Source organism: Rosa rugosa, chromosome 2 (assembly GCF_958449725.1).
Source record: "Rosa rugosa chromosome 2, drRosRugo1.1, whole genome shotgun sequence".
Classification (NCBI taxonomy): Eukaryota; Viridiplantae; Streptophyta; class Magnoliopsida; order Rosales; family Rosaceae; genus Rosa; species Rosa rugosa.
The window spans coordinates 17,685,975-17,695,055 of record NC_084821.1 but is presented as its reverse complement, the minus strand read 5'-3'; the positions used below and the strand labels follow the sequence as shown (position 1 = coordinate 17,695,055).

Here is a 9,081-nt window from a genome sequence, read left to right as displayed (position 1 = left end):
CTAGCACAACTTATATGACTATTGCTGGGGATGCGTAATTGCGTATATGACTAGTCTCGGTTTTGTACAATCATTCTTTGTTTCTCTCCGTTTTGAATGAAGGGAGCTTCTATTCATACCTCTAAAATTGGTATTTAAACCTCCAACTTACTTTTACAAATAACCAATATGCTATCTACACCTCCCTAATTTTCCCATAATACCCATCATCCAATAATATCAATAAAAACTTTTTTTTAGAGTGTTCTATTCATATACCTCCAAAATCGGTAGTTAGACCTCCATCAATTTTTGAACGTTTCACAATATTATTTTACTCTTGATATAACTAATAAGCTGGAAAAAAAAAAAAAAAATCTTTCAATTGATAGCTCTCCCCCCATGCTTATTATTGTATTTTGTAGGCATACGCATCTTTAGAGGCTAAGAGCAGTTCATTTTTTCAACTTCCTAAGATTCCCTCGTTTCATATATTAGCTCAAACAGTACGCTCCAATTGATGAGTATGATTTTAAGCGAAAGTGGTCTGTTGGTGTTTTGGTTAGAGAATATTGCATATCCGAAATTGACTCAAGGAACTGCAAAGTAAGGAACTGGTCTGTTGATTTCTCTGCTGCTTGGTAAGGATGAAGATCATAACAAAAACAAAAGGGAAAAAATGGCATGAGGATGAATATTTGTTGATTTCATACCTCTAAAAGGGAAAAGACTTTTTTTAATTTTTGTTTTTTCTCTTTTGTGTCTTTATTGGTAATTTGACATGAGTTGACAAAGTCAACTATCACTTGAAAAAAGAAAGAGGTCCAAATGCCAATTTTGGAGGTATGAATAGAAGCTCCCATTTATAAATTACATAAAATAACTCAAAAGCATGTTTACTTACTTGGAATGGGAGGGAATGATTACGAGATAAATTTATTCCTGCATTTACTAACATATAAAGGAATTGGAATGATTCCGGGTAAAAGTATTCCTACGTTTACTAACACATGAAGGAATCGGAATTGGTGTAGGTCCCACCTCCTTGTAAGGAATAGATTCCTGAATACTCAGGAATTTGATTACGAAGGGGGGAGATGAGTTTAGGAATCAACTCCTCCGGAATCAATACCGATTCCTTTCTTCTCCCATTCCAGTTGTCTTCGATTCATAATTATTTCCATTCCAAGTAAGTAAACGTGCCACAAAAATTTTAAATTATAGAGAGCCTGATCCCGTTGTTTATATTTAGGGAAAATTTCACAAACAGTACACCAAGTAAAGGCCACTAATAATTCTTATACATAAAGTTTCAAACCAATCATTTCGGTACACAAAATCTGAAACTCGACCCACTATCAGTACACGACGTCAATGACGCCGTTAATTTGACACCAAAATGTCTATTATGCCCTCAATTCTTTTTTTTTTTTAATAATTTTTTTTTCTGTTCTTTTTTTTCTTCCTTCGTTTTTATCTCTTTCTTCTTCCTTCTTCCGGCTCCACGATGTGAACTTTGCCCATCACTCCGAGCTCACCCACTTCGAAACCCACCTCTGTTCTTCAGTTTTCCTTTCATTCTTTCTGATTTTTCTTCATCTATTCGATTCCTCCTTCCTCAGATCCCTCCCTCTCTCTCTCTTCTTTGGTGACAATTGCGGTGGTTAGGTGACAATTGCAGCAAATCATGGCGTACCTGTCCAAAATCCAGAGGGGCGGCCATATCCAGCCGTTCTGGTGCATGATTGCGGTGGAAGAGTCCACCTTCGGGGTCATTGCCTACAGCGAGAACGCCCGGGACCTGCTCGACCTGATGCCCCAGTCGGTTCCGGTGCTCAAGAGGCGGGAGATCCTCACAATCGGCTTGACATCCTCATGGCAGAGGCTGTTCTCCCTCACCATCTCCGGTACCAGCCCCCAAGGCCATCAATGACAATAATCCAAAGAGGTCGTCATCCTCTCTGTCGATCTGAAGGCATGCCCGGCAACCGCTACTACACCGCCGTGTTCCAGCCCCACGACCGCATCATGGGCTCCCCTCCGGCGGTCACTTGACCCATGGTTACTACACCTCAATCTACTTGGAGAGTCTACCCTATATGGTGATTCCTCCACTGGGTCATTGACTAACGACAAGTTGGGGGAGAAGGCCTTGGATTTCAGGTCAAGATTGACACCTAGGTTTTGTGAGATTTTTCGAATCGGAGGAATTAAATTGGAGAATCGATGAGTAACCAGAAGAAGATGAATTTCCAGAGTGGTGGTGGCTCCGAAATACGCCGACAAGACGTGGAAGGTTTTGGAGCATGCTAGTGGCCTCAGCTTTGAAGAGCTTTACAGGTTTTTCAATCTCTGGCCACCGGCATGATGATATCAGAGGACGAGGATGAGAGCGTGGCTCAATTCCTCAAAACAGAGGTGCTCTCCGACATCTCCAACCAGGTATCTACTTCATCTTTCTCTCAATTTTTGATTTCCCCTAACCTGTTCAGTTTCAAAATCCGATCTTTAGGGTTTAGTTTTCTTCAATTCGTCTTGAATTTGCTTTTTGGATTTTGTGGGGATTGATTGGTTTCAGGGAGGTTGTGATCGGAATCTGCAGAAAATGGGGTTGATTTCGGGGATTCTATGCGCAATTAAAAGAGATCCATCTGTGTGTATGGTTGTCGGCTTGACATCGTGGGTGAGCTCGGAGTGATGGGCAAAGTTCACATCGTGGAGCCGGAAGAAGGAAGAAGAAAGAGATAAAAACGAAGGAAAAAAAAAAAGAACAGAAAAAAAAAATTATGGACTAAAAGAAAAGAAAAGAATTGAGGGCATAATAGATATTTTGGTGTCAAATTAACGGCGTCAGTGACGTCGTGTACTGATAGTGGGTCGAGTTTCAGATTTCGTGTACCGAAATGATTGGTTTGAAACTTTATGTATAAGAATTATTAGTGGTCTTTACTTGGTGTACTGTTTGCGAAATTTTCCCTTATATTTAGAAGCGAGATAGATAAAAGTTATAATGGAGAGCCACTGAGGAGTCTGGTGCAGCTGCTAAAATAGATAAAAAAGCTAAACATGCTCTCTAAAATAGCTAAGGGAGCCAAAGTAGAGTCTGCTAAAAATGCTCTAAGAATCAAATTCAAGCTCATCGACTGGTTAGATGCAGTGACAATTTATGTCAATACAAATTGTTCATATGGTCATCATAGAGTTTTTCCTTTTAGGTGAATACCATATTTGCAACTTAGCACTAACAATTCTCTAAATGAAACTAAAGTTATTGTAATATTGTGCAATTCTGTAGCTACAAACCTCCGCATTTACTTTTGGCCTCTGCTACCTATAGTAAGTCCAAAACTTATTTCATTCTCATCTCTTATTTGACCATTCTAACTTAAAACATAATATGAATTTATATCAAGTTTCAGATTAATGGGTAAACTCAAGTAATTGCACAATAGAATTTGAGTAATACATTTTCTATTACTTTTTATTTGAATTTTCTAGTTTCTTTCAACATCTCACTTAAACACCATGTCATTTGTACGAATATAAAATGACAAATGAGTGTTGGTCCCGGTTTCACCACAAAAGTATTTTTTTTGAAGTGCCCGCGAGCAAGAAATATATTCATAAGCCAGAATAGGCTGTTACATACCATTCCGCTGCCATTTAGACAGACAAGAAGATGGTGGTAGTACCCACAGTGGTACATAGAAATAACCTACTCATTGTACAATTAGATACGTAGAACATAATGGGAGCCCCCTTTGGTACTACGCCGGAGGCGCTAGAAGGATCCGGCCCTCCCAACCTAACTATTACCCAGTAATCTAGTCGCCTAGAGACCTCAATTGGTGTACAACTAGAGACACTGAGAATTAAGTTGACAAGACCAAAATCAATAGCTAAAACTAGGTGCACATAAGTGCCTAGACTGTCCCTGAAAATAGGGAATTATTGACACCAACAAAGACTAAAGAAAACTAGATAAAAGGCAGGGCCCACCGACCACAACCCAAACTTCAGCCCATAATAGGCCCACAGCCACTGCCAAAGCCCAGAGAAAGCAAAACCAGAAGATGGCCGTCCCCAACCCTTCCTGGCCCTAGACCAGCCTCGCTGCGCCTCCCCCCGTCTCCACCACTGATGTCGGACAGAAAGACGTCGTCACCGCCGGACCACCAGCGAGAAACACCACCAATCATCATCCCAATCCCACACCAGGCCGCACCCTGAACTCTGCGCCATAACCAAGTCGGCAACCCGATCACCATCGACAACCAGTCGAGCCAACATCTGATCCAATCAGTCGAAGTGGCCCTCCGAATTCCGACCGTCACCTGAAGCCGCTACTCCCCAGCAGAGCCCCGAGTCCACTCCGATCCAATCTGCAACCACAGCTCGACTACGCCATCCACCGAGAAAGAGAGGGTAGGACATCCCCGGATCTCCTCCTCCAAGCCTGAAGCATAGCCTTAATTACCCGTCCGGCCGCACCCAACGTGCGTTGGCTAGGCCAGAGGCCGTCGCCATTGCAGGGGCGTAGCCGGACAGGCGCTAGCACAGTGTCGGCGGCTAGGGTTTCTAGAGAGAGTTTCTAGAGAGAGTTTTTTTGAGTGTCCAACGATGTAATAATGTATGTTCGTGTTTCACCACAAAAGTATTAGAGGTGATAAGTATCAAGAAACGAAAAACAATGATACAATTCATCATTTCCCTTTCCTTTAAATGACAAACCCACATTGTTTTCATTGTTGTTCACTTGTTCACCAAAGTTTTTTTCATTGTTGTTCACATGTTAGTGGTACGTGTGTAGGTTTTCAAAATTCACAGAGATGGTATGATTTTATTCATATTATTTTACCGTCGGTCAAAGCATAGATCCTTGATTTTGTCACTGTGACCTTCAATGACATTGATACACACGAGTATAGAATGGAACTGCAAACTTGTAGAACTAAAAGTATCATTGATCTATACACACTCTAAACTTGTCAAAGACAAAAATGGCCTTTGGCAAGTTTTAAATCTTGGAACCTTAGCTTATCTTTCACTATCAGTGTTAGCTTCCGAGGCTGACAATCACAGATGGAATGATCATTCAATTTCTTGCAACAGGCCCACAAATTTATGCAGCTCTATATTGCAATCTTTCCCCATCAAAATGAATTATGTCACTGTGACCTGTAGATTGGCATTATAACAGGAGACATTAACTTACTAAAGAAACAATGCAAACCCCCAGTCCTTCTCTGCTAAGGACCTCCACATATTAAAATATGCAGATTTCCTTGATAGACCTACTTTTCAATCACATATTCATATCTTAACTGTTCAGTTTTTAGATATATATGAGTAGATCATCTCTGCAAATTTTCAGCAAAATTGATAATCATTAAGGCATTCAAAACTAAGATTTACAATTATGAACACAAACGGTTCAGATTATGAACACAAACGGTTCAGCTTGGATAGATTCGGTTCGTTCATTGATTTAATCTAGTACGATACCTTAACGATCATCAATTTGACTGAAAATTTGCAGAAGTGATCTATACATTAAGACCTAAAAATTGAATGATTGAGATGTTGATATGCGATCAAAAAGTGAGTCTATTTAAGGAAATCCGCATATTTTAAGGTCCTTAGCAGATAGGGACTGTGCAAACCCTTGAATATGCTTGAGCGTCAATGTCCCACAATTAAGTTGCCTAGGATAGCAATTCAATGTTATAGGCAACTGAATTACTACTATTTCTTCAATCCAATGGGATATTGGATGAGCAAGAATTTTAAAAACGATAGATATTACCAAAACTTAGGTTCTCCAAACTATTGATTAAGTTTGACTAGATATGGTATTGATTAAGTTTGACTAGATATGGTTTTCCATAATCACCCAACAAGAATTCTCAGCGACAAACCTTGACAATGAATTGTGTTTATCTCTGGTCCGGTGAGCTCTATTCCATCATCAGTTAGCAATGAAATTCCAGATGATGTTATGTTGAATGGGAAGGCTAGAGGAGGTGATACTGGAGACTTTGCCAGCTTGATGAACCTCTTCCCTGCAAGAGAAAACAAAAGTGTGGAATCAGCAATAAGGGGACATGGTTCTGGTTTTCAAGTGTCATCATCATTAAAAGGTCAGTATATACAACTAGGATGTTTCTTAAGCATGTTTTCTCTATCTATAGCACCATCAACTCTTATGAACAACTGATTCCATTTAATTGAAGAATCCTGGCTAAAAAAACACCCACAAGGATATTGCTACTACGAAAAATCCAAATGAAGAAAATAAGGATTTGTTAGTTATACTCTTCTGATAGATTGTGCTTTGTGTCAAAGCATTGAGAAGGAACAATGAGGCAAGGCCCACACACTCACACTTACTGATAAAGATTACAATATATTTTCAAACTTTCTAAACCAAAAAGCCCACAAAAAAAGAGAAAAGCATACTGATAAATAACCAAAGGAGCAAGAGTTTGCTTCATGACAGCGTAATCATTTGCAAGTCAAAATTCCTCTGAACAAACCAGATTTAGCATCAAGCACAAGGCGTATGGTGACAGCATGAGCCCAATGAATCCCCAAAGCAGGAACAAGATGAGAATCATGTCCTTTATAATCCTCTATAGTCTTTTGCCTGCTATGCGCTGCCAAAAATAAAATGTATTGCATTCAGACACATGCCGGAAGTCACAACAAATCCGCACTTCCATTATTCCATACCTTGAAAGGAATACTGGCAGATTTCATCACGACTTTGAGATCTCACTTGGTTTGTAACAACAACAGGGATTCGTGAAAATTCAGCAAGTGATCTAGATACAATAAGCAAGTAAAATGAGCTTTATCATGAGCACAAAGACACATTCACCAACACCAAAGAAGTTCCACTTATCTATGATTCTCACTTAATAAAGGAGATATGCCAACCCAATAAATGTTGCCGAGTAGCTCCTTGCACATGTTCCCTGGGGAAAATGTTAGCATTTAGTAGCAATCAGAAGCCAACCGGATGATGCATGAAGTATGACTGTGAGCATTCTATTGGAAGACATGCTACATAAAGGTAAATGATAAATGGCAAAAAATGATAAAGATGTCTGAATCAAAGTAGTATACGTATAGAGAACAATAGTATACGTATAGAGAACAATAAATGTAGGATTTTCACAAACCATTTATTTTGACAGACAAACAGAGATATAAAATGATACACCAGTCTAATCCTGTGCCCCATACTTGACGATGGTGTCAAAATATTGAAAATAGAAGGGTTCTTGGATCATTTTATATAAAGGTCACCAGGAAAGGGAATTTTGAAGGCTAATTTAAATTAGATATGGTCCTGGTATTACCCTTTCAAGACATACAAGGTTTAGTATCAGAAGTAATATTTCTTATTCTAACACAAGGTCATAGATGGCAATCATATCAAACTATCAAAGTGCTTGATTATATCAAGGACCCACAACTTGATCATAATGTATATCCAAAGCAGGTTGCAAGCATTCCTGAAATATCTGAACTTACCCTGAAACGAGAGCGGCCATGCTATCAATGATTAGCAACTTCACTTGGTTTTGAAGGAGTGAAATCTTGATTTGTTGCAAACTGGTAAACATTAGATCAACTGATTTAAGCCTCATCTGAATATGTTGGCATTATCTGAACAAGTCATGTTTAACCATCTAGCTCTACCTAAAAAGCCCATAGCACTTTTTAAAATGCTCATGGACCTCCCAGTCACCTCCAGATCAGGACTAAAATACTTACTAGGCTAGGAGAATTAAATCGTCACATGAAAACAATACCTCTCAGTGAATTCAGAAAGTGATGTCGGCCGCAAAACAAGGATCCTACCAGCCATCTGAAATGCGAATAGAAGGGATCTTTTTAACTTCTGATGATTAGAGAATATAGTTCATTAACCAAGCACGAATAATCCATTAAAAGACAAGTAACTAATTCCAATCAGCACACCTCTTGCGCCAGTCCTTTTGTGTGAAATATTTCTGGGAAGCTCTTTGCTCCAATTTCTATCAGCCTAAGTATAAAAAACAAGAAATTAAAAATGCCCATTTCTTTGACAAGATAGCAGGGAAAACATTGCCACAAAGCATTTGACACATCAATATTCCCTTAAATTACCTTGTTGAACTAAACTTGGATTCTACATCGATATATATTACATGACCATCTAAACCTCCACAAGATGCCGGCAATGAAGCCAACAATGCAAGCTTCAGGCAAAACTGCAATCGAAATCTTCATTCAGCCGGATACCAAAAGATGCATTACAAATGTATACGCTTAATTTCGACATAATAAATTAATCACGATCAGATTGGCGAACGAAATGTACCTGTGTTTTGCCAATCCCAGCAGGCCCAACCAGCTCAGTCAAAACCCCAAATGGGATACCACCGCATAAGGCCTGGTCTAGCCCTTTGAGCTGCGTCGAAAGGTGACCACCCATGTGCTCCATTAGAGAGAGCACCTAATCAAACACAGCTAAAGCCAGAGCATCTCAGATCACGACCAACAAGTAAAAAAAACCAACCTAAAACTTCAAAATTAGGGTTTTGATCGCTCACAGTTTGGTAGGGTGGACATGCAATTTCACTGATGCGAGCTATCGCAGACGTGACTTGTGCCATACTCACATCTAGCACTTCCATTAATTCGAATTCGGTCAGAGACAAAGCTTCCTGAGAATTTCAATCGGGAATTTCACGAAAACGAAAAAAAGATTGAGAATTTAGAAATTTATTGAATCAAATGGTACCTTGGCGGTGGTGATGTTACGAGCTGCGAAGACGTTGGCGATAGATTTGGGAAGGCCCATCTGGTTGATGAGCTTGTTCGCCATTTTCTCTCTCAAGCTCCGAAGCTTTCTTCCCGCCAAATGAGAAACCCTAAAGCGCCAAAAATGATAAAACGTCACGGTTTTGTTTATTGCCGGCCGGGTCCAATATTCGGACCCAAATGCAGGCCCACTGCCTCTTTTGGGCTTCTGGCAAATCTTCAAATTTACCTATAGAAGCTTATTATTGATGGTTGAGTCTGATTTTTCTCTTGTGGTTAATTTGATTA

General features: G+C 39.6%; 1 protein-coding gene across 3 annotated transcripts; it reads right to left on the bottom strand.

Annotated features, from left to right (window-relative positions):
- Nucleotides 1–4,807: 4,807 nt before the first annotated feature.
- Nucleotides 4,808–8,944, bottom strand: LOC133732583 (DNA repair protein RAD51 homolog 2). 3 transcript variants are annotated; one of them, XM_062160165.1, is made up of 12 exons: nucleotides 8,774–8,938; nucleotides 8,583–8,696; nucleotides 8,351–8,485; nucleotides 8,137–8,240; nucleotides 7,969–8,032; nucleotides 7,800–7,855; nucleotides 7,519–7,599; nucleotides 6,897–6,956; nucleotides 6,712–6,803; nucleotides 6,516–6,635; nucleotides 5,898–6,041; nucleotides 4,808–5,157 (listed from the first exon to the last, which is right to left on the bottom strand). In XM_062160165.1, exons 1-12 carry the CDS (start codon nucleotides 8,855–8,857, stop codon nucleotides 5,102–5,104), a joined length of 1,110 nt encoding a protein of 369 aa, XP_062016149.1. In that variant the 5' UTR covers nucleotides 8,858–8,938; the 3' UTR covers nucleotides 4,808–5,101. The 3 variants fall into 3 exon arrangements, with proteins under 3 accessions (XP_062016149.1, XP_062016151.1, XP_062016150.1); XM_062160167.1 differs by having other exon boundaries at nucleotides 8,351–8,499; nucleotides 8,774–8,797; XM_062160166.1 differs by lacking the exon at nucleotides 4,808–5,157 and having other exon boundaries at nucleotides 5,905–6,041; nucleotides 6,439–6,635; nucleotides 8,774–8,944.
- Between the last annotated feature and the right edge of the window lie 137 nt (nucleotides 8,945–9,081).